Source organism: Centruroides sculpturatus, unplaced genomic scaffold (genome assembly GCF_000671375.1).
Source record: "Centruroides sculpturatus isolate CEXI.00-Female unplaced genomic scaffold, Cexi_2.0 scaffold862, whole genome shotgun sequence".
NCBI classification, from domain to species: domain Eukaryota; kingdom Metazoa; phylum Arthropoda; class Arachnida; order Scorpiones; family Buthidae; genus Centruroides; species Centruroides sculpturatus.
This window is the reverse complement of record NW_019385110.1, coordinates 58,759-85,689: the sequence shown is the minus strand read 5'-3', so window position 1 is coordinate 85,689 and position 26,931 is coordinate 58,759. Positions and strand designations below refer to the sequence as shown.

The following is a 26,931-nucleotide window of genomic DNA, read 5'->3' as shown; positions in this document are numbered from 1 at the left end:
ACAAACGTTTTCTGAACACCTTCCGTGTTCTTCCTCAGGTATTCAAACTGGATTTTTTCATATTCTGGAACACTATTATAAAATTTTAAAATAAATTTAAAATAAAACGACCGATGACAGTTCAAATTCACGATGTACACATCGTGTTCCCCATTGTTCGGCTTCACATTAAATCTTCTAATCCTCATTTAATTTTTTTCTTGTTCTTCATTTGATGCAATATTCTAACATTTGACGTCACGTGTCCCCCGCATCATCAGATATTAGATCCATCTTTACGAGTCACTATGTAGAACGGCTTGCCAAGCGACCGAAAGAGCCATCTCCTCCCGTGAATTAATGCACTCAGATGTAGTGTGCGCCTTATATATCTTCACCGTCTCTAACCATTTGAGGTGGTCTCTCTGTGTTGTTCTAACTATTAACTTTGCTCCTGTGAAGTCAACCATAACATCAGGGTCAGAAGCATAAACCGAGAGTGACGTGGTGGCTCTGTTATGTCGTATGTCTGCTTTGTGTTTGCTTATTCTCACGCTCATCGAGCATTTCGTAGATCCTATATAGACTAAATCCCTACCGAATCTATCATCACGAACAGGGATCCGATATATGCCCGGCGATTTGATCGGGTCAGGCTGGTCCTTTCCATTGCGTAGTATGTCAAAGGTAGGGATTTAGAATTTTTGCCATTTCACATCGGTTACAGGCTTATGTAAGTCGAATTTTATTTTATACCAAACATTTAATTAGCCTTTTTATAGCCCGATATTTAGGCGATCGTTTGGTGTTGTATTAAAATAATTATATTTTTATTTAAAAAAAGTGTAAGAGCTAATCTTTTGCATATAACTTCATAAAAATTAATTATATATCAAATTTCAATGATAAAAAATATAAATTTTTTGATACAGTAATATCCCGAACTTACGCGATAGGTGAGACCAAGCGATAACCGCGTAAGTCGGGGTATAATTTCTCAATTTGTGTAAACTCCAAGTTGGATGTATGTAAGCTAATAAATGTTCCCATTAATCTTATCTCGTCTTTTGATTCGTTTACGGTTACAAGAATTCACCATATAGGGTCTCTCAAGTCTCCGTAGATATAACAAACACAGAAATAAATAACACAAAATAAATTGTAGCTATGCATCGATTCCGCTCGACACGTCCGAACATGTAAGCTGAACAATAGTGTGGGGGGAGTGAGTAATCAAGAGTTGTGTGCCGCTCAAACAAAAGNCTCAAGTCTCCGTAGATATAACAAACACAGAAATAAATAACACAAAATAAATTGTAGCTATGCATCGATTCCGCTCGACACGTCCGAACATGTAAGCTGAACAATAGTGTGGGGGGAGTGAGTAATCAAGAGTTGTGTGCCGCTCAAACAAAAGGCGAATCGACGAGATTTGAAAATTGCGTAACTCCAGATTCGCGTAAATCGAGGTATTACTGTATTTGAAATAAAATTAGTGGTCATCCTGAAAAAAATTAGACTGAGAGGGGATTAAGATTATATTTCTTATTAATATTTAAGTCAAATAAAATAATATTGTAATGTTAGTATTAACATTGAATAATTGAGACTAGTTTACTAATTTTAGTCATAACTTAATTTTTATGTGTTTCTATATTTTTGTCATAAGGTTGCATCTTTAAAAGATTTAACAACAAAATGATGTTTAGGTTAATTAATTAAATGTATTAATTGTTGCATATACATTCTCATTCATTCAAAGCAATGCAGCTATTTCATATCCATAGTTTAAAAAAAGCATTCTGCTATGTTTGGAATTACCTGCAAACATAGCAAAGGATTGTTATATTTTAAATGCATTTGTGTTTATGAAACTTATTTTATGCGCTTGTANAAGACTGTGTGTATATGTATTTTTATTATTACATATAGTAATAATAAAAATGTAGTAAGAAAGTATATATTTTTTATTTTTTGGGATCTCCAGAACAAATTAATTAAATTCCCATAGAAACCTATAGTAAATCAATAATCTGTTAACGAATAATTCGGATAGCAAACAAAGTCTTGGAATGGATTATGTTCATTAACCAATCACCCACTGTATGTCTTTTATACAAGAAAATGATACATACTTTTTGGTTTCTAGTTTTTCTTTCATCTTATATTATTTAACATGAAGTGGTTGTACCAATTACTTAGTATTTGTTTTGGATACCCATTTAGAATATACTTCTTGTGTGTTGTTTTAATTTCCTGTTCTCTCATATCTGTTTTTGTTGTTCTGGAAAATATCTATCTTATTTCCATTAAATATATATTACGATTTTATTTAAAGGTGTATAAATATGAAGCTCCCAAATATCAAAATTTACAACCTATGGAAAGACCTAGTGAAAATTTGACTATGGTAAAACTTGCTTCAACAGTGGGTTCTTCTTTAAAGCCATTATTAGATAAAATAAAAGATCCAGTGAAAGAAAGTGAAAATAAAGCAGGTAAAAAGTTTTCATTTAATGTATGCAATAAATTAATTGATGTAACATATAAATTAAGTAGATGTTATAATCTATAAAATCCTGTTTATTAAAATATAATTTATAATTGAATTATCTCAAGACAAATTTCCCAAAAAGAAAAGTAATGAATAATTAACTAACTATATAATAAAATGCTTAATTTATTGCATTCCAATCTTGTGAAAGTATTTGTTGAATAGCAAATTACTTCAGTTATTTCACCAGAAGTCATTGAAAAAAGAAAGTACAAACACAAAAACTGGTAGAAATGGATGAACAAGTTGATAAGTAACTAAAATGTGAAACCAAATTATATCAAAATTAAAAAATGAATTCAAAATAACTATTTAAAACAATGGAGTCAGATTAATTATCCAATTCTTATTTAACTGTATTGTAGAAAAATACACAAAAAATCAATTTTTCTTTCCTTTCTGAATTATGCAGGGTATATAACTTTAAAATTCTAAAGCATTACATCAATAAGGAAATAAAAATTAAAGTTAAAAAAAGGTAAAAGCAAACCAACTTTGCAGAGAAAAACACTTTTATTACATTTGTAAGTCCTCTAAATTCATTTTGCTGATATTTGGCCTCCTCAGTAGGGTTTTCATAGTTTGAACTCCAACATTTTTCATCGCTATTAACTATTATGAATTTCCACCTTTATATCCAACAAAAGTCTCCCATCATGCAGCTGTCAACACGTCTGTATTTAAATTAACCATATTATTTTGCATAATTATGGCAAAATGATCTTTAATTTTTTTTTTACATTATTTTTTTCCTTATAAACAAATTTTATATTATTAATGTTAATTTTACAATTATTAATACAATGATCAAAGATAGGAGAATTATTCATTTTTAATCTTACAGTTGCCAAATGTTCCAACAATCTGGTCTTCAATTTTCTCTTTCACCAATATAGAAACTTGGAATATTACATGTGCATTCGAGTCTGTAGATCATGCCTTCTTCTTCTAATGGGCCCTTTTTAATACTTCTTATAATTATCAGATCAGACAACCTATTATTTTGAGTTGGAGCCAGTTTAATTAAATTCTGATTAAGAATTTTGTTATGCTTTTCATATACAGTGGGTGATCGGTTAATGAACAAATTGGATAACAAACACTTTCGCAAAAGATTTTTATGTTCGGTCAATGAACACCTCACAGAACAAACACAAGAAGAAGTGACATAAAATAATGAATACCAATTGGTCTTCCCTTGTCTTCAGGCAACAATTCGAAACTTTTCGGAGTGCAGGAGACGTAGACATTGACGCTCAACCTGGTATATACTGATCAGATAGTATTCCTCCAAACTTTGAAACTTTCCCTTGTAATGCCAGCCTTTTATTTTTCTGACAGAAACAATTCTTTTATAGTATTCGCAAGACTGCCAGACAGGCACTCGTTAAGTTTTGCGTGGGTTTTTATTTTCGAAAGGTGAGAGTATAATAGCAAAGGTAGAGAGTGGGCAGAAGATGTCTGATGTTGCTGGGCAGTATGGTTTGAACAGGTCTACAGTAGGCCACAGTTCATTCTTATCTAAGAAAGATACTGTATAATCAAGAAGACTCCAGCAGCTAAAGGAGTAACAAAAATCATATTTGAGAAATAAAGAGCATTGAAGAGCTCATAATGGAACCTGAAACGGATCTGACGACAGAAGAACACTAAGAACTCTTGAATGAAGAACACCAAGAAATTTGGTGAGATATGTTTTCTTCTGAAAAAGAGGATTAATTCTGATATCTGCTATTAAAGATCTTTTGAAGAAGTGAGAGGATGTCAGAACAACGGTCTTAGAATGGCATCCAAATCAGGTTGAGGTTAATAGACTTGGGGATCTCTACAATTACAATGCTATTAATTACTTTTGAAAAATTCTGAAAAAGAGAGAAAAGCAATCGACATTAGACAGATTCTTTAACCCCCACAAATGGAAAAAACATGACTAGTAAAAATGCAAGACTGTGTGTATATGTATTTTTATTATTACATATAGTAATAATAAAAATGTAGTAAGAAAGTATATATTTTTTATTTTTTGGGATCTCCAGAACAAATTAATTAAATTCCCATAGAAACCTATAGTAAATCAATAATCTGTTAACGAATAATTCGGATAGCAAACAAAGTCTTGGAATGGATTATGTTCATTAACCAATCACCCACTGTATGTCTTTTATACAAGAAAATGATACATACTTTTTGGTTTCTAGTTTTTCTTTCATCTTATATTATTTAACATGAAGTGGTTGTACCAATTACTTAGTATTTGTTTTGGATACCCATTTAGAATATACTTCTTGTGTGTTGTTTTAATTTCCTGTTCTCTCATATCTGTTTTTGTTGTTCTGGAAAATATCTATCTTATTTCCATTAAATATATATTACGTTTTTGATTTATAGGACAAAACAATTTAAAGTTAATAACTTTTTTAGCACTACATGGTTCTTCAAATTTACAATATTCAAGGTGATCTATAAACCTTGTAATTGTTATGTTTAAATAATTTATTTTATTATAATTTTCGGTTTCTTGAGTGAATTTAATATATTTGAATCAATCTCATTGGCTTGTTTCAATATTTGAACGAATGTTATTACATTATTATAATCAATATGTCATCAGCATACCTTGCAAAAATTATAATGTCCTGTAGGTTTGATAAAGTTTTGTCCATTATAGTCATCTTTCACTTCCATATTGAAGAAAATTAAATGACTGAAATGTTTATTATTCATCAAATAATTTAACTGTTATAAACTATTTTGCATTATATTTAGATTTGTTGTTTGCTATTTAATAACACAGTCAGTTTATTTAAATCAGTGTTTGATATATTTTAATATGAAAAATAAAACAAACCTAAGTATGTGAAATTTTTGTCATTGAGTTGGATTTAAAATAAAATTATTATTATAATTTTCAGGTGTTGATGGTACTTCTATTCCAATTGGAACATCATGTAAAAATGGAGGATGTAAACAGGTATTATAATGTAAAGTTTTATTGAAGTTTCAATAATCTACAGTTTCAATATAAAAATTTATTATAATATTACAGTTATCTCAATATTTATGGGATTATATTTCAATACTTTCTATGAAAATGTGAAATTCTGCAAAATTTATACTCTTACCCCAATAGCCCCAGATGTTTTCTACCTATGCCTAAACAACACTCAAGCAACTATTTACAATTAACAGAAAAATATTTAAATGGGTTTAAAAGATTTCAAGTTTGCTTTACAATAATATGTAATATTTTAGACTCGCATTTCTGAAAATATTGTGTCAGAATTTTATCGTATCAGCACAAGGCATGCATTGGTGTATTCACCAGATCAAAGACTTAAATAATGATCATTGTGAGACTTTCTTTTAACTCTTTCTGCACTGTGGCCACTAGGAGGGGCTTTTTTAGCAAGGCCATTATGGGTTCAGCCAGGTCCACAATGGAGCAGCTGGGTACTGAGAGACTGAAGACACATGTATTCAGCATCATTTGGAGTAAGTGCAGTCAGTGAACAGCAGCCAAATTTTTAGTATAATAATTTTCATTGATTTGTGCCAAAGGCACAAATCCATGAATGCAGATTTCACAAATAGGGATACACAACTATTCATATATATCTGATATGAGAGTGAAATAACTGTATATTTAATTTTATTTTCATTTTATTTCAGTTCATTTTATATACATAATCCAACTATGTCATTTATTTTTGCTATTGGATGAATCATTTAGCAAGTGCAACCTATTTAAATGATTTTTTTCCAAGTAATTAATTATAAACAAAAATAATAATTTAGTTTGATGAGAATTAGTATAGCTTACAATCAGTAATATGTAAACAATTTAAGTAAACAAGCAATATTATAATAATGCACTCCCTAATTCCTCAACACATTCTTCCATACTTTTTACAATAAAGACAATATAAATCAAACTACAGTGGTACCTCAGGATACAAAATTAATCCGTTCTGAAACTGAGATCATATCATGGAAATGTCGTAAGGTGAAACATTTTTCCCCATACGATTACATGTAAAACCAAATAATTCATTCCAACAAGAAAAACACACTCAAATTAAAGCTAAGTAGTACATTGAAAAAAAATAACTATAGTAAAGAAAACTACACGTCTTTATCTCAACACCAGAGAATACTAATAAAAACTCTTTCTAACCTGTTACCGGTGCGTTCTCCTTCTTCTACTAAATCGTAACGAACAAAAATAGCTTTTTACTAACGTTTTCGAACCCTAACGATGGTTCTTCTTCAGGTATATCTTTGAATCTCTGATGGAAATGCCCGTAAAACTTCAAATTCGAAAATATGTATGTTTGAATGCACGTTTTCCATTTACGTCATTGTCTGTCATGCACAGTCGATTTCAATACGGCTATCATAAATTACTGTTCATAAGCGCTAGCCACACTACTGATAGTGTAATCTCTTCTTTATAATTGATGCATTGATTATTCTTAAGGATAGCTAAGTACGAGGGCTGTTCGAAAAGTTCGCGGCCTTGCCTATATGCGGCGCTGCCATCAATTTAATTTTTGGCGGGAATAATTCAGTCATCCTTGTTAAAGATACGATACCAATTTCCGCTTGATTTGTCATAAAGTTTTGCCACGACAGCTTAGCAGATAGTCAATGTGCACATGCTTTGTCAAAAATGGAGAAGACGGAGACTCGTGCGGTCATAAAATACCTGACGAAAAAAGGGTTGACCCCATCTCAAATCAAAGCTGACATGGATGAAGTTTTAGGAGAGTCTGCTCCTTCGTACACCACTGTGAAAAAATGGACAGCCCTTTTTAAATCTGGCAGAGAAAGTGTGGAAGATGACCCTCGCAGCGGACGGCCGTCAACTGCTGTCACTGAAGAAAACATCGACAAAGTTCACGATTTGGTATTAGCAGATCGCCGTTTGAAAACGCGTGAGATAGCTGAGACAACAGGCATCTCTGTCGACCGAGTGCACCACATCCTAACCGAAGATTTGGGTATGACGAAGGTCTCAGCAAGGTGGGTGCCGCATCTGCTGACCGCCGAGCAAAAACGTGTTCGCACTTTGATGTCAAAGGAGTGTTTGGACTTCTACCAGAAAAACCCACAGGATTTCTTGCGTCGGTTTGTGACTACTGACGAAACGTGGATCCATTACTACACTCCTGAAACAAAAGAACAGTCGAAGCAATGGAAACACCACAGTTCGCCACCACCAAAGAAGGCAAAGACAGTTCCATCAGCGGGTAAAGTGATGGCCTCGGTTTTTTGGGATGCTAAAGGCATCATCTTTATTGACTACCTAGAAAGAGGAAAGACCATTAATGCTGTCTATTACTGTGAACTTTTGGAAAAACTGAAGAAAGAAATCGAAGAAAAGAGGCCACACTTGAAGAAGAAAAAAGTTCTGTTCCACCACGATAATGCACCTGCACATTCCGCCAGAATCACTGAACAAAAGATAAACGAACTTCGCTTCCAATTAGTTCCACATCCACCGTACTCACCTGATTTGGCCCCCAGTGACTTCCACCTTTTTCCAAACCTAAAAAAATTCTTGGCTGGAAAGAGATTCCACTCAAATGACGAAGTCATCTCTGAAGTGAACGAGTATTTTGCACACCTTGACAAATCGACCTATTGTGATGGCATAAAAAAGCTAGAACATCGCTGGAATAAGAGCATTGCTAACAGAGAAGATTACATTGAAAAATAAAAAAAGTTTTAACATTATTTTGTTTGTTTTTCTATGTGAGGCCGCGAACATTCCGAACAGCCCTCGTATATGCTGGCCGCCTCCAGCCACTTGATATGGTCTATGTACCATGTGGTGCGGATAATTCTAGCTTTCTTAAATTCGGGGTCTATATTTGGATCGAACACATAAATTGCCAGAGTTGTCATGTTCCTTTGTTTCTGAATATCTGCAGCGTGTTCTTTCAGTCTAACCTCTAAGGATCGTTTGGTGGAGCCCACATACAGAAGGTTTCTATCCCATCTGCAATCTATAATCGGAATGCTGTAGATCCCTGACAGCTTATCCTTATCTGGTTGATCTTTTCCATTGGTTAGTATGTTAAAAATCGAAGCACATCTTCTGTAGGCGATACGTATGCAGTTCTTTTTAGCTGTCTCGCCATATAGCCCTCTAATATACTGATTATAATTGACTGGAATGATCTTATCCATATCTTGTCGTTCCTCCCTTTGTGGTAGGTCTTGAGCTGAGTTTTGATATCCATGCATTAACTTGCGTATGAGCTTGCTGTATCCATGCTCAGCGGCTATTCGATGTATAAGCCTTAGCTCTGACTGTAGGACTCGCTCAGGAGAAAAGTGCATGTGTGCTCTCTTAATTAGTGCTCTAAATGGTGCAACTTTATATTGTGGTGGGTCACATGACCCTACTGATATGTATATGCCCTTTGTTCCTAACTTTCGGTACACTGAAGTGTAGATTACGGACTCTTCTACTTTGATGTCACTATTTAGGAAGTGTACATTTGTCTGGTGCGCTTGTTCTATTTCTATGGTTAATCCATATGTGTTATCATTCATTGTGTCGACAAAAGCCTTGATGTCCGGTATTTCTTTCCTCAATATGATAATATTGTCAACATATCTCTTATACAAAATGACATTGTGCAGGTGGTGTGGGAGGACCTTAGCTTCAAGTAGTCTAATTACCATCTCGCATAAGTCCCCAGAGACCGGACTACCCATAAGGACTCCTCTTCCTTGCATGTACATGATACCTTTGAACTGGAAAAAAGAATTTTAACGCAACAGATGGGCGATCTCAAGAATTTGCTGGTGTACAGTATTATCGTTGAGGATGGAGAGTAATAAATCTCTGATGGCGGGAGTAGGATTGATGGGAAAAATGACTTGAAATCCAATACTGTGAGAAACTTAGGTGGTATGGTGATCTTCCTGAGGGAATCTGTTAGGTCCACAGGGTCACTCAGCATGTACGGATAATCTTCCAAGTAAGGCGTGATAAGCTTGTGTGTGAATTTCTCCAGTTTGTGTGTTGGCGCTCTGGCTTTATCTATAACAGGGCAAAGTTGCTGCCCTACTTTGTGGATTTTCGCAAAGGCAAACAACTTCGGTGTATCAGGTGAATCAACAATAATATATCTCATTTCCAGTCTCTTAGCAAGTTTAGTATTTGCAAAATGCTTAACTCTAGCTTGTAGTTTGTCCACCGTATTCTTTGTACAATGTCACAACTAGTATGCTTAATGTGTTCCGATAACAATTGGTCATATGTATTACGCTTCATAAGGACCATAGCGTTGGACTTATCGGCCCTAACTACCGTGATTCCATTCTGTTTCATCCATCTTCGTGTGCGCCAAATTTTTGTTCTTAACCTTTTTACTTCACTTTGTTCTTTACCCGTTTTAATAATATGTGTGGCCTATATTATTATACCATATATTAGAGGGATATATGGCGAGATAGCTAAAAAAGAACTGCATATGTATCGCCTACAGAAGATGCACTTTGATTTTTAACATCCTAACCAATGGAAAAGATCAACCAGTTGAGGGTAAGCTGTCAGGGGTCTACAGCATTCCGATTATAGATCGCAGATGTGATAGAAACCTTCTGTATGTGGGCTCCACCAAATGATCCTTAGAGATTAGACTGAAAGAACACACTGCAGATATTCAGAAACAAAGGAACACGACGACTCTGGCAATTTATGTGTCCAATCCAAATACAGTAGAGCGTCGTTTATCCGAATCAATTGGGGACTGGGGTTGTTCGGATAACTGATTATGTACGAAAAAATACATTAACCTATCCAGTATTGAAATTTTTCTCCGTTGCATGTCGCTTCATGTTGAATTTTTGTCGATGTTAAGCCTAATGTAAACTTTTTAAAATAATAATCATGCCTATTGTATCGTTAAAAATTATTTCTTTACTTTTTACAAACAAAATAAATATATTGAAAAAAAAAAAATGTATACTTTAGAAGTTATCTAGTATCAAAAATGTTCGATTCAGCATTACACACAGTCCTCAGAAAAACATCACACAAAAGTGACAGTGCTGCCAGCTAAAACATACACAAACACAAAAAATATTGGAGTATGCCAAGATATAGGTAAAGATTGCAGCGCCACAGCACTAGCGAAAATTTAAATTTGCTGACTGGAATTCTTTCGGATAAATGACACTCTACTGTATAGACCTCGAATTTAAGAAAGCCAGAATTATCCGTGCCACACGGTACATACGTTACTGTGAATGACCAATATCTGGCGAATGTTAACATTCTTTGGTGAATGTCAGTATTCACACAGTCGTTTCGTGTATGTACGAAATATTTGTTAAATATCATTATTTCTCACTTACACTGGCAAATGTTGACATTCGGCATGCACTGATGGTGAATGTTAAATAAAAATATTTTTATTACATTAAGACAAAAATGCAACTTTTTAATATGTCAAAATAGGAGAAAGCTTAAGTAACAGCACATTCTAAATCATTAAAGAAAATAATACAATAACAAACTTACACATAAATTATGTGATTAACTTTATACAATCTTATTTATTGGAACAACTTAAACTGTTATGGCACTTTGAATTTCACAAGAGTCCCTTGCTTTTACAACTGCATTTATTCATTTGCACTTCTGTTTGCAATGGCAGCATGTATAGCCTTGCCCTCCACTTTTCGAATTAGCTGCAGCTACTTCTCTCAGCAACATTTCTTGAGAAGAAATCTGATCTATGGAAAGTACTGGTAACTTTTCTTTACAAATTACTAACTGATTACAGGTATAAAGCTGCTTGAGGGTAACATTTTTGTTTGCTAATTTATAAAAGTTGGAGTCTTCTATTCCAACAACAACCACCAACACATTTCGGGCATCTGTATGGCTAGGGACTTGTATTCATATTATATCACCAATTTCAGCAGAAGGAAACGGCGTAGAATTTAGCGATATACTGTCACCTCCCTGTCGACATGGGCTTCTCAGGTATCGTTTCGACCTCCACCAAAGCTTATCTGTGCTTGTCGACATACATCTGCGATTGTTCGAATGTATAATAATATAACCAAATATTCGGTCTTTCACCGATGTATATTGTATGTCAATCAATCAATCAATCTTAATCTTTATTATGTACAAAAGATAGTACAAAGACCCGGCACCGCATAGGCACAACCGGGTGGGGTCAGAACATGTAGATTTAATAAATGGTACATGGTATGTATAAAGTAACAACAATTGAGTAGTGATAAGAGAAAATAATAAAATAAAGTTAAAATAAAATAAAATCAGAGTAGCATACGGTGCAATAAAGTAAAGTACAAAAACTAAGTAGTATGACATAAAATACAAAGTAAGATAGGATACAGTACATTACAAATAAAGTACAATAAAGGAGTACATATTAAAAGAATACAATGAATGAGATATATATAGCTATAGAATCCACAAACAATTTACATTAACTACAATGAGGAAAAATACAATGAGTCAAATATATACAAGTAGAACATACACCAAATAGGGCCATTAATGCAGGAACTGCAGAAGTGGAAGTGGGACCACAGTGACAAAACAAACAGTACAATAACGTAGATGCAGAGACGTCCTTAGAGCACTATTCACTTGATTGAGGTACGGTGAAAATAGTTCTTCACGAGGTTGTTGAAGGCTGAGAACAAATTACCACCCTGTAGGAGAAAGCTTTCATGGCAGGGCCAGGTGCTGCCTGTAGGAAGAAAAAGGCGAATTGTTTCCCTGGAGTCTTCCAGCATAGGGCAGTGAAAGATATAGTGCTGGACTCCGTCTGGAACACCACAATGGATGCACTGGTCGCTGTCAGAGTGACCAAACCTACAAAGGTAACTGTTGAATCTGCCATGTCCGGTCAGAAATTGGGTGAACAGGTGGGTGTCATGGCCATCAAAGGTAGGATTAGTGGTAGGAACATTAGGAAAAAATTTCCATGTTGTCCGACCCTCATGGCAGTTGTTCCATCTTTCTTGCCAGGTGTTAATTGCATCTGTTCTGAGAAGATGCTTAATGAAGGAGGCAGGTGTGAGAGAATAAAGACACATATTAGAAGAGAGACTGGCGGCTTCCCCGGCAAGGAAGTCAGCCCTCTCATTGCCAAGCAGTCCCGCATAACCTCTAATCCAAGAGATGGCAAAAATGTTATTAGAGGCGGCAATGCTTGCTTGAATCTTGATGACAAGGGGGTTCTTAGGCAGATGATAATTGATGGCATCAATTGTAGATCTGCAGTCTGTAAAGATGTTGATCCTGTTGTTGCTTTTGTAGTTGTTGCACCACTCAATAGCCATCAAGATGGCGGTGAGCTCTGCCTGATACGCCGAGCAGTTTGAGGCAAGATGACCAGTCCCACAGTAGCATTCCACACCATCCTGATACACCACAAACGCACTACCAACATTCTCCTCAGACTTAGAGCCGTCAGTATAGATGGTTAAATCTTCATGGTCAAGAGGCTGGTTTTTGATTTGGGGTCGAAGAAAGGGAGGAAGTAGATCTGACAGGTGGCAATTAGTCTCATAAGAGGTAAATGATGATTGGTTGGCCAGACAGATACTGTGACCCTTGCGAAGGTGCCAACCTTTGGAAGCCAATGAAATAGCAAGGTCAATAGGCATTTTACCAGAGATGACCTGTAAGGCAGCCGTGGAGGAAGTAGAAAAGGCACGGCAGATACGAAGAAGAGCTCTGCGTTGTGCACTACGGAGTTTCCGTTCAATGTGCACACGGCCTAAACAGCCAGCCCACACTGGGGCGGCATAGCAGATCATTGGTAGAAAGACACTGTCATAGATTGTAGAAAGAATAGCTGGGGAAAGCCCCCACTTCGACTTTGCCACCTTGGAGACAGTGTTGAATAGATGGTTAGTCCTGTCGGTTATATAGGCAATATGGTCAGCCCAGTTTAGCTTGTGGTCGATGATGACCCCTAGATACTTGATAGTGGTAGTGATTTTGATAGAAACCCCATCCATTTTTATAGTGGGTGGCCTCTGGTAAAGATGAGGTTTACCGGGATTCGTAAAAACTATGCCCTTGGTTTTGTTGGCATTAAACTCTAATTTATACTTCTTGCCCCACTCAGTAATGTTGTCCATCACTTTTTTGGCCTTGCACTCCAATTTAGAGCGAGAAAAGGCTGCCAGAAGGATCAGAGCATCATCCGCATATGCAAAAATACCATCACAGTCCTGGATGTCAGAAAGGAAGTTATTAAAGAGCAGATTCCAGAACACAGGGCCAGAAATGGAACCCTGTGGGCAGCCTCTAGAAGTCTTTCTCCTGATTTCAGTGTTACCTGAAATAAAAGTAACATACCTATTATTCAGGTAGTCTGAGAAAGCATGGTAAATATTAGCAGGACAGCGAGCCTGCCGCAGCCTCAAGAGAATGAGAGGCCACCAAGCGGCATTGAAGGCGCTGCTAATATCCAAACTAAGCCCCAAGACATAAGGGTAAGACTGAAGAAGAAGTTTAACCTTGTCAGTCATGGCAAGGATAGCATCAGTGGTGCCCTGGCCTTGCCTAAAACCAAACTGTTGGGGGCTAAGAAAGTTATTGGCCTCAAGGTGCCAATTAAGCCTATTGCTCAAGAGACGGTCATAGACTTTGGAAAGAACAGGAAGAAGAGAAATGCAGCGATAATCATTGGGAGTGCAAATGGGCTGATTTCCAAAAGTTGGGAATCAGCCCATTCTAGCTTCCTTCCAAGGATCTGGGAAAATACCGAAATGAAGGCAGATGTTCATAAGGTGGGAGATGATGTTGGGACGGTTAGTCCAAATGTTCTTCACGATACCTGCAGTTAGCCCATCCAGACCAGGGGCTTTATAGAGAGAGAGTTTATTGATAGCCCAGTCAATTTCAGCCTGAGTAAAGGGAGGGGAATCCTCTGTGTCAATGGAGTGGTGAGAAGAGTTCCTAATATTGCTGTGGAAGTCTGAATCTTCTGTTGGATTATCGTCCAAACACACAGAATCCAGAATGGCATTGACGGTGCCCTCAAAGTTGTAAGTGCAACCATCCCCAGTGTTGAGAGTAGAGAGGCATGACTGGTGTTTAAGCTTGTTGGCACACAAACGGTACACGAAACCCCAAGGATTAATTGAGGCCGAAGAACAGAAGTCCCTCCACGAAGAGGTCTTGGCATCCCTTATTGCCTTCTTGTAGGTCACTTGAAATTCCAGGTAACTTTGTTTGAAAATATCTCTCTCAGAGCCCCTGCTTCTTTGAAATAGCTTACGTAATTTATTATTTTTCACCCTTATATCAGCCAGGTTATCGTTCCACCAAGGGACTCCTGAGGCATTAGGCCTACAAAGAGGGATTGCGTGACTGCATGCCTTGTCAATAGAGTTGATGGTGTTATTTACAATGCTGATGGCGGCCTCTCTGGTTGAGACCGTGTCAAAAGTAGGGATGTGAGAGTCCAAGTAATTAAAGAATTTGTCCCAGTTAGCTTTCCTGGCATTGTAACACCTGATGAAATTTCTGCTGACTTTTTCTGCCCCAAGGCCAACAGTGAACTCAATAGCATTGTGGTCTGCTAAGCTGTCGTCGTCAGTGACATGCCAGTTATGAACCCAATTAGAACTCCTTATGCTGGCGATTGTAATGTCGATCCAGGAGCTGCCATTGGGCCCCTCGAAGGTAGGAGGAGAGTTGGGATCATTAATACACAACATGCCGTTGGAGGCCAAGAGGTCTTCGAAGGCCTTGCCTTCGCCATCCAACCGATCCCCTCCCCACATGGGAGAATGGGCATTGGAATCGCCACCCATTATGATTTCAGCATGATCGAATTTCTTGAATGATTCATCCAGGTTATTAACAATTGAATTGTAGAAGTTGCCTTTTTGACAATAGAAGCTCCCAAATATGATTGGATGATTCCCATGCCTAGTCTCTATCCAGACCATTTTGTCATTACTGACATGCTGATGAAAAAGAACATGGAGATTATTTTTGGGAATAATAATGGCAGCCCAAGGGTAGGAGCCATTGGACTGAATAATAAGGTGTGAGTGAGGGATGCAAGCAACCCTGTTATTCACGCAATATGGCTCTTGAACCAGGACCAGGTCATAGTTGTTCATAACAGTGCTGAGATTAGAAGTGGCATTGATGGACCCCTGGAGGTTTGTTTGCAGAACACGAATTTTTCCTGGATCACTCCCCGTAATTAGTTCTCAAAATAAGTTGTGTCTTCATTCTTCTGTAAACAAGGCATTCTTTGTCAAAGGCATTGTGTGTGCAGTTTCCATTCTTATTTTGCTTACAGTTGGTGCAGGTGGCATCACTGTCTTTTTTAGTACATTCTTTGAAATGATGATGTTCACTGCATTGGCTACAGGTTGCGTTTTCTTGCTTACATTGGCTGCTGATATGACCATACCCGCAACATTTATAACATTGAATGATCAAAAAGTGGTCCACAACTGGGCAGCGTACCCACTCAATGTTGATTCGCTTTAGGCCCAATAGTAGGTTCCTCACCCTGGGTGAGACATCAACCAACCAAGCCATAGTATTTGGGTCCCGTCCTTTAATTGGGATCTTTACTGAGAATTCTCTGCGGAAGTCCTCCTCGCTGAGATTAGCGTTGACTGCCTCATTCTGGTTAAGTATTGCATCTATTAATTCATCCCTAGAGAGATGCCTTGGGACATAACCAATCCTTATCCTAGGGTTCTTCCTGGAAGGCACTTGGGTCTTTAAATCAGGAGCTTTCTCCTGTAAAACCTTTCTCAGTTTTTCAATGTCTTGTTTTGTTGTAACATCAATGGCCATGCCGCCCCTGCCTATTTTCCTCATGCCTTTTATGCCTAGTATATTGTATGTGTTGACATTCACCGGAGAATATCGAAATTCTCTAATTTCGGTCTTTCACAGTAACACATACACCATATCAAGTGGCTGGAGGCGGCCAGCATATACTTAGCTAACCTTAAGGATAATCAATGCATCAATTATAAAGAAGAGATTATGCTATCAGTAGTGTGGCTAGCACTTATGAACAGTAATTTATGATAGCCGTATTGGAATCGACTGCACATGACAGACAATGACGTAAACGGGAAACGTGCATTCAAACATACATATTTTTGAATTTGAAGTTTTACGGGCATTTCCATCAGAGATTCAAAGATATACCTGAAGAAGAAGAACTGTCGTTAGGGTTCGAAAACGTTAGTAAAAAGCTATTTTTGTTCATTAAAAAGCTATTTTGGTTTGTTACGATTTAGTAGAAGAAGGAGAACGCATTGGTAACAGGTTAGAAAGAGTTTTTATTAGTAAGGAAAACACTGAAAAATGCGTTTTGTAGTTGTAAATGTGTAAATAACCATAATAGAATAATAATTGATAAAAAAAAAAAAAAAACATGTAGTTTTATTTACACTTTACCTTTCAGGATAGACATCAGTGGAGGTGTAAACTGGTGCCAGAGGGGAGGGAGAAGGGAAATGATACTAAAACTTAACTTACATAACATAATGTAACAATAACTTAAAAATAACTTAAGACTAATTTTTTAACTTTTCTGTTTTATATATTTTTTAAAATTTTTTATTCACTGCTTTTTGCTTTCTTTCTTTCCTTCACTTCCACCAGCACTTTCACTGGATAGAGGTTGCTTGGTAAAATATTTATCCAAAGAGGTTTGGCTTTGCCAACTTTTTAAAATGTTTCTAAAATGACTTAGGCAAATGTCATTAAACTGAGCATACCGTGGAGCAAAATTATGTTCAAATTTCATGTTGTATCCTGAAAATTTAGTATGCTGGGCTGTTTGTATCCTGAGGTACCATTGTATATCATTTTAAGACATCCCATTTAATACAGTCCAACTAAGAAAAAACAAATTTAATTTGTTTCAGTAACAAACCAGATAATATTTTCAAAATATAATTCTCTTCTATTAATATATTAAAATAAGATATATATATAATCTGTTAGGTCCACAGGGTCACTCAGCATGTACGGATAATCTTCCAAGTAAGGCGTGATNTATATATAATATATATAAGTTTTAATTTTGAATGTTGATTTTTTAAAATTATAGAGTTATGAGGGAGAAATGAGTAATGCTACAGTGTGTAACTATCATCCTGGAGTTCCTATATTTCATGAAGGGTAAGTTATTCATTTATATGCTTAATTAAAATTTACACAATTTTATTTAACTTGAACTTACAATAAAATGTTTTAATAAAATACAACTGAAAAAATTGCCAATTCTTAGTTTGAAGTACTGGTCATGCTGTACGAGAAAGACAACCGATTTTGAAACATTTTTAGAACAAGAAGGCTGTACTACAGGTAGCCATACTTGGATTAAGAAAAAGGTAAAATATGTAAGGATTTAATAAAATATTAAAAATACTTATTTAAAATTACATTATTGTTCTTTCATTGTTATTGAAACACTTCGACTGATTATAAATCTTACTTTTATCGAGAAAAAAACAGTGAGAATGCTGTTTTTTAACTGACCTATATTTAAAACATTATTTTAATGAAATATTTTACAGAAAATAAGCTTGTTACATTTCTTACATATGAAATTTTGAAATTATGTAAGGTTAATATCCTATTAAAATAAATTCTAGAGTAACAGCAAAGAATTTAACTTGAATATAGTTTTCAAAACATTAATTAATTTTCTAAATCTAGATATAATGCATTAATTAAAAGGCTGTTTTCAAAATTAATCAAAATCAAGTTTAAAAGATAGTAAACTATTTTAATAGGTGATATTTCAAATTATAAATATGATGACAGAAAACTTAAGTCTTATATACTTTTAATTTTGAATGTGAATGTGTATATGTGTTAGATTATGTTTAATAGACTTTATTTTACAGTATTCTTTAAAAAGAAGTGAAAAATCATTTAGTTTGGAATTGGATTTTGAGAATTATAGCAAAATTTCAGTATAAAAGTTTTTAATTTTTTCTTGAAGACTGTGTACCATGTAAATGTGTCAGTTTATCTTTATTATTTAATAAGCAATAACAAAATTATTCAAACAAGAAGACTATGTAAAAAATGAACAAATATGTTTAAAAATATAGTAGTAGTAATAAATGTAAATACTAATCAAAATTATCACCTTTTTACAAATTCTAGCAAATAATTTAATATTATTTGCTGGAATTTGTAAAAAGGTAATAATTTTGATTAATTCTTTCCCTTATATCAGCCAGGTTATCGTTCCACCAAGGGACTCCTGAGGCATTAGGCCTACAAAGAGGGATTGCGTGACTGCATGCCTTGTCAATAGAGTTGATGGTGTTATTTACAATGCTGATGGCGGCCTCTCTGGTTGAGACCGTGTCAAAAGTAGGGATGTGAGAGTCCNTAAAAACAGGAGTAAGAAATAACAAAAACACAGTAAATTAATCATTTTGGTATTTAGATTTAATGTTATCGGGTTAGCGTTGTTTGTTTATATTTATTTATAACTTATAACATTCACAAAATAAAAAAGAAAATAATAATAGTCACATGTATTCACAATTTATAATTACAAAGATCAGCACACATACACACCTAAATCGTTCGAGAATCGTCGCACATCTGAGGGTCTGACCCTGCCTATCCTTCTTTTTAAGCACTTGTCTTTGCTCTTACCTTTCTCTTTCCTCTATCACTCTAGTCCACATATTCCTATGCATACATCATAATACACATACACCCTCACGATACTTTAGATTCATCACTTTTCCGTCGTAGATTTCCCATTTTACAATTACATGACTCATAGCCTGGTGATAACGGAGAAAAGAGACAGATAGGATGTCAGTATAAGTCACAGTTATGATTTCACAGATTCAAAACAGCTTGGTAGCCTGAACGACCCCAGGCTTTCGCCCATGTACACTAAGCGACTTTCATTATAAGCATTTACCTTTCCGAAGTCTATGACAACAATTGTTTCGCATTCACGGTCGTGAATTTTGCATTAGTAAGCTGCCTTGACTTGTTCGAGGCAGCTTATTGAGTTGATAACATAATCGACCTGTTCGATTAGGTTATCAACTCAATTTCATATTTATTTTCACTTTGCGGTCCTTCTCTGTTCTTCTTCCGTTATTTACACGTGTAGGTCATTTCATTGTTATCCACATTTGATATCATCACTTATCACATACTGCCATGATGCTCTTGTCTGAACTGTCAAGAATTAATGCGATTGGCGAAGCATAGTGGGCCAATAGAGAGCAGGATCCTTGCCTTAATGTAGTTTGCGCACCAATTTTTGTACGTGCATTAATCAAGCCGAATATTTGGCTATTTGGCTACACTCCTGGCCGAATATTCGGTATTCGGCCTGAGGCCGAATATACTATTCGTTGCAACACTAGTAAATACATATTGTGGGTATAAAATCATAAAGCAGCTGTCAAACCATAACTTTCAAAAAAGGGGACCTGAAAATTGGAACAACCAGAAACTTGCTATTTTTGGTAGGCAGTCATGTTGAATATAGTAGGAATATTTTGAAAAATTACAAAATTTAGCTGCTTATACTAGATGAATTACTATTAATTAATAGTAATTATAATTATACTGAAATCTTAAAATTATACATTTTTTAATTGTTTAGTATTTGGTGCCTTATAAAAATTTTTGTGTTTTTATTTGTTAATATGAGCATTTATAACAATAAAAATTTTTATTAAGTTTAGATACTTTATTTTTACTGCAAATAGATAAAATATAGAGTATGAATGCTTCTGTTAATCAGTTTAGAATTAGAGGGTTTATTTTTTCCCTTTTATTATTTGATCAAAATAATTGGTTGTGCATTCCTTTAATACATCAAGGACTGTAATACATACATTAAGCATTTTTTTTCTTTTTTATGTAGGGTTATTTGCTTTTTATAAACTATTTAATCATGAAATTTTTTCATAATATTAATTTATATGTGCAGTAATTGATTTTCAGAAAGCATATGGTAAAAAATGGGTTTAGAGAGTACATTTAAGTAATTCTGTAAAATAATGCATATACAGTTCGGTAAAATATATTTAGTATAAGATCTGCATGTTGATGAATTTGTCATATAATTATGATGTGCTTTGTATTGCTTTTATTGAAGTGTTTTTCAATAGTATTTTAGAACAGATTCATGAAAATTTTAGAGCAAATATTTTGATTTACAAAATACTTAAACATATCACCTACACTATTCTAACAAAAATAAATTATATTTCAATATGTAACTGGTTCAAACACTGTTATTTTCTAGGAATTATCACATCTGCAGACTCTGTAATTACTAGTCAATCAACAACTTTATTTTACTCAGATGCATTTTGGAAATTACAATAACAATATTTCCCTCCTCAGTGGGTTTTCTTCCATACAAACTAAACAAGGCACAAACACTTTTTCTACTCTCTCCAATTTTTCAATATTTTAAGCATTTTGACTACTTTTTTATTTTAAAGTAGTCAAAATGCTTGAAATATTGAAAAATTGGAGAGAGTAGAAAAAGTGTTTGTGCCTTGTTTAGTTTGTATGGAAGAAAACCCACTGAGGAGGGAAATATTGTTATTGTAATTTCCAAAATGCATCTGAGTAAAATAAAGTTGTTGATTGACTAGTAATTACAGAGTCTGCAGATGTGATAATTCCTAGAAAATAACGGTATTTGAACTGGTTACATATTGAGATTAAAGAAAGAGATATTTTCTAAATCATATATATTAAAAATATTTCAAGATCAAAAATTACACATGATTTAATACATTATTCATATGAAGGCTGTTCAAAAAGTATCAGACCTTTAGTCGGCAAAAATACATTTATTGATTTTGAGGTACAAAACCCTAATCCCTTTCAAAGTAGTCTCCTTGGTAGTGTATACACTTCTCCCAGCATTCCTGCCATTGCTGGAAACACTGCTGGAATGCATCTTTTGGAATGGCCATCAGCCAGTCCGTCGCATTCCGCACGATGCGTTCTCTCGACTAAAATCGGGTTCCTTTTAGCGGCATTTTCAGCTTGGAAAATAGCCAAAAGTCACACAGAGCCATGTGGGGAGAGTAAGGGGCGTGACGAACCACAGGAGTGTTGTGTTTGGCGACGAAAGCCCGAATCAGATGCGCAGAATTGGCGGATGCGTTATCACGATGGAGCTGCTAAGTTTTGATCAACCACAGATCTGGTGGTTTGTGTCGCACCACATCGGAAAGACGACGAACGACCTCCCAGTAGTACTCCTTTGCGATGGTTTGGCCTTGTGGTGCGTACTCACAATACACCACCCCACAAGAGTCGAAAAAACTGTCAACGTGACCTTGATATTGCCGTGGACCTGCCGCGCTTTTTTTGGCGTCAAGGATCGTCCCTGAAAGCCTGCTGAATCTTGCAAATGGTTTACGCTTGAGTATCGCCAAGATTTTTGGCAAAATTTGATGTAATATCGCTGCTCACATTGTTCAGTCATTTTCCAACTTTATTAGTGGAATCCAACGAGAGCTCACTACACGTTCTCGCTCATAGGCCGACTGCTTCCTGCAGGCGGGAAAAAATTCAGGGCTGTGCATGACTGTCTCCTCCAAAACTCCATCGAAAGAGGCCTCCCGCGCATCATTGGTTTATGCAGAAAAATAAAAGTCCGATACTTTTTGAACAGATCTTGTATTATTAAATAACAGTTATAGTTTTAATAATGGGAAAGAATGTATCAAGCAAAAGAATGTTTTATAATGTTTTAAAATGAATTTAAGTAATAGCATGCTAACAGAATTAAATGGAAAATAGAGAAAACATTCAACTGATTAATATTTTATATTGTTGTATTTAATTCATATATAATGTGAATTATATATGAATTAAATAGTTTAGTTCTAATTCTTTCTTAATGTATTGTGAATAATGATTAATGTTATATAATACACCATTTAATATAAAATTTTGAAAAATATCATTAAATTTAAGTAATAATGCAATTGCGTTGCTTAAGAGCACCCTTTAAATCACTGAGTCATGCTTCTTATCTTGACTTGTTACTTTGGATAAGTGAGCAAATCACCAAGAAGGTGGTAATGCCATTTGATTCTTTTCACTTTGTCTTAGGAGCTCTATATAACTGATAACACACTTGGAAATAGTAAAATTCATCATCTCATAATTTACTGTTCTTACATAATTGTTTCCATTCTTATATCATTAATTTTGTAGTTCTATCAAATAACCAGTAACTACAGTATATTTACTAGTTGTATTACTTTTAATTATTTCCAGAGATATATTAAGAGGCCTAATAAAAAAAATATGAACATTCATGATTCAAAATTTCTGAATGCTTTCTAAAGAGATGTACAGTACAATATAAAAACAAATAAATACAGTAATGCCAAGTAAGGTCATGTGACCTCTGAAATCTGGTTGCTAATCACTTCTTGCTTGTCTCCTTAAGATGGAATGTACTGGTTGGTACATGCAATATGTTCTGTTTATACATACATGCATACAGTAGTGTGCCATCCATGAAAGCTGTGGAACCACCACTTCCCTTGTATTTTCTAAAATATAAATACATGTGCAATTATTTTCATATTTTAATGTACTTTGAATTAATTAAAATTAATATTTTATTATAACCACATTATGTATCTCATTACAAATTTCTATACATGTGAAAAACAATGATAAGATTGCTATTGTATATTCGAATATAAATTTGTATATGCATATTCCCAATAGAAGCTTTATATTGTTGAATGAGAGACAGCTTCCACATCGAAAATATTTGAATTATGTAAAGCAGCCAGATTACACGCATTCATGCATATGTTTTATACAGCACTAACCTCTAGTGGTTTAGTTCGTGGATGCTACACACCAAAATATTGTATAATGCTTTCAATGATTCTATCCAGGGCTGGTACAGCTTATCCCTATCATCAAATGTCACTGCAAGCCACTGCATGCACATATATATATGTATATGTTGTGATACCTTTTTAATAAGTGTGTCCAATTCAACCTGTTATGACTAACTATTACCTATTTATTAGAAACTGATAAATGGAAAGTTTTGACAAACTTCAACAAATATTTTAGTGTAGAGAGTCCTTTCACATGTGCACTGGGTAATGATATATTGTAAGATTAACAATAGACCCTTATAAATCTTCCTTAGAATAAAACTCATGTATGTGGACTGGTGTTCTGTTAACAGGAATTTTGCTACATTTAAATTTAACATAGGAAAGAAAATCAGAAACATTGGAGAATGCTCTCTTGAACAAACTGTTCCCTTATCTGGTGTTGTGTTAAGTTGACTCAACTGTAAATTATAATGAAAGCAAAGTAAAAGAAAACACTAAATAATGCTTAAAATTTTATCAAACCTGTATCAGTGATATATCACTAGATGCAATCTAGATTTTTCCTCAAGAAAATTTATTACATAAGTATACATTGAAATTGGATTTAAAAATAGCAAAAATTGATAAAAATTAAGAAAAAATAGTACAGTATAATTTTAATGTTATTTCCTTAGGATTATTTTTAAAGATAATTACTGTTGTTTTAAAATAAGTTTTTATTATTATAATTAGTTTATGTATTATTTTATGCAAAAGTCATGTAGAGGATATTCTATTCTAAAATACAAACATATTATTTTTTTGCTAAGTTTTCTGACATTTATTTCTGACAAAATTTCAGTAGATAATTTTTACTAATCTTTTTCTCCTTAGGAGAGCCAAGTTAGCTGTAGATACGATTGGCATCAAACTGGATCACAAGTTGTAGTATCTGTTTATTCTAAACTTCCTGATCCTGATTTATCCTGTATTGATGCCAACCCAGTAAAATTATCAATACATATTGTATTTGGGGAAGAAAAATCTGTATTTGATTTGCACCTTCTATTATGTGGAGTAAGTTTTTTTTTTATATTAAAAAATTTAGGCTAAATAACTTTATATCTACTTTATAAAAAAAGCTTATAAATATAATATAATTGCTGGGCAAAGCCCAGGCTTCTGGGGTAACTTTTGCACTTTTTTATCCTATTTTTTAAAAAAATTCCCACGTTAGATTTTGATGATTTTGGTGCCAAAATGCCCAGTAAAATCCTGGTATGTGCATAAATTATATTTTGGAAAATATAATTAACTCTGAGAAAAGATATATTCAAAAGTATCGACTTTCGCCTTTTTGACGCTTAATAACAAAAAAGTATTTTGACATTTTTAGGTGCTGCTTTCTGGAATATAAATCCAGAACTGTCTGGATTTATATTCAGTTACTTCATATTTTTGCAGAGTTTGGTGAATTACGGTTGAATTACGTAAAAGTTATCCGAGTTTAAAGAAAAAGGAACCAGATTTGCGTTCCTCATCCCCACTAGATGGCGCCACGTTACCTNAAAACGTTACTAAATACACTTGATATGAAAGTGCTAATGAAATGTGAATCCAAGCTGTGTACCTAAATGGTAATGAAAAACTAAAATATTAATTGTTACATTGGTAGTTTTACTCGCATAAGGTTTATTATAATATTTATATTTTGTAGTACTGAAGAGGGTTCTTTAATAGGACCGAAATGCATATACAGTGATTAAATAAAGAGAAGTAATTAGCTATCTGCTGTGTGATGGTCTACCGCTAAACCGAAAATTTATATATTTTTCGTGCGGATTTACAGAGACTTTATAATATTTATATATAAACAGCAGTCATAAGAAATTTAATTAAAAAATACTTTAATTTTATTTAGTTTAATTTAATTTCTTTATTACACTTTTGCTTTTTATCTATACTTTTTATTGTATTTTTTTCGTTTCTTAACAATAAATCACTTATAACTTTCATTTGTGACATATTATTGCTCAAACTACTCGCCCAGGCTAACTACATCGATAAACATCAGTGAGGTTGCGGCGACGTTTTCAACGGGAAAACGTGTACGTCGGACATTCAGCGCCGCCTTCCTGTAAGCCTAGAAGTTTGACAATGGCGTTTGGAACGTCAGTGGAATCACGCTCGACATTCCAAACGCCATTGTCAAACTTCTAGGCTTACAGGAAGGCGGCGCTGAATGTCCGACGTACACGTTTTCGCGTTGAAAACGTCGGCCGAAACCTCGCTATCGTCTCGAGTTTCTCGATGTAAAGTATTTAGTTTTTATTGCGTCTAAAATATAATACAAATGACAAAGAATAAAAATCAATAATCTTTTATTACTGGTGTTATTTTCGGGGGAAGATGTCAATTTTCATGTTTGACAGTCAAATATGAAAATTATTTCAGGGACTTTTCCCAATTTTATTTATAAATGTTTAGAAATTACAGTAGCTTGGAAGTTTCAGAAATTTAATTTATTAGCCATTTAAACTTAGTAATTACTGCTAAATTATAAAATGTTTTATTATAAGAATTTAAATTTTTACAGGTGATAGATGTTGAAAAAAGTAAAGTTTCCTATCTGAGTAGTAAAGTAGAAATAAATTTAAGGAAAGCAGAACCAATCAGTTGGCGTAAATTATTTTTAGAAAATAAGCTTCCTGAAAAACAAAATAATGACTCTGGTGCTACGGAAGAAACTGTTGACAATGAGGACGATGACGATTTAGATGATATAATTAGTTAAATTTAACATTAGCTAATATTGTTTTTATATTTGTTCCTTTTGTTAAGTTTTTTTTTAAATACCTTATTACATACAAATTAGTTCTTTAATAAATCTGAATCGGTTCAGCTAAATAAATCGGCCTCCTGCTTATAAGTTAATGTAATTTAACTGTTATTGTTATTTTAAAGAATTGAAACTTTAAAATGTAAGTGATAAATAAAATGAATAAAACCTATTTGTTATAATAGTGTGTTTCTATATTTAGTATGAGAAAGTGCTTCAAAAGGAAAAGGGATTTTTGAACAACTTAACTTTAAAACCATTAGAAAATAAAAACAACTTCCTATCTTGAAAAAAGAATAAAATATTTGTCGAAAAAAGATTATGCAGAAAGAAAAAATCCATGACTAAAAGTCACAAAGATGTAAGAAAATATATACTGTAAGGTCTTGTTTTATGCGGTGGATACGTTCTACAGAAAATCGCATATAAAAATTCGCATAAAAAAAGACTTTACTTGCCTTGAAAAAGTAGGGATACGTTCCGTAATTTTCTAAAATCGCATAAAACCAAAACAACGAGTTAAAATTAACTTAAAACCGCATAAAAAAAGTTTGCAGAAATTAAAAGAAATAGGCTGCTTAATAAATTACTTCGAATGTCTGAAAGAAATTCATATAAAAGCTTAAAATAAACTTGTATTCAAACTTAATTCAGTTTATTTTATTGAAAAGTAATA

General features: G+C 34.2%; 1 protein-coding gene across 1 annotated transcript in view; it reads left to right on the top strand.

Moving 5' to 3' along the window:
* LOC111634886 (cysteine and histidine-rich domain-containing protein 1-like) overlaps positions 1 to 26,439 on the top strand; it is a 70,039-nt gene extending 43,600 nt beyond the window's left edge. Inside the window, exons 5-10 of the mRNA XM_023379723.1 lie at positions 2,318 to 2,477; positions 5,446 to 5,504; positions 17,650 to 17,720; positions 17,830 to 17,932; positions 24,311 to 24,493; positions 26,013 to 26,439. Of these exons, the coding sequence (XP_023235491.1) occupies positions 2,318 to 2,477; positions 5,446 to 5,504; positions 17,650 to 17,720; positions 17,830 to 17,932; positions 24,311 to 24,493; positions 26,013 to 26,210 (774 nt within the window). The 3' untranslated portion in view covers positions 26,211 to 26,439. The remainder of the gene's footprint in view (positions 1 to 2,317; positions 2,478 to 5,445; positions 5,505 to 17,649; positions 17,721 to 17,829; positions 17,933 to 24,310; positions 24,494 to 26,012) is intronic.
* Positions 26,440 to 26,931: the final 492 nt, after the last annotated feature.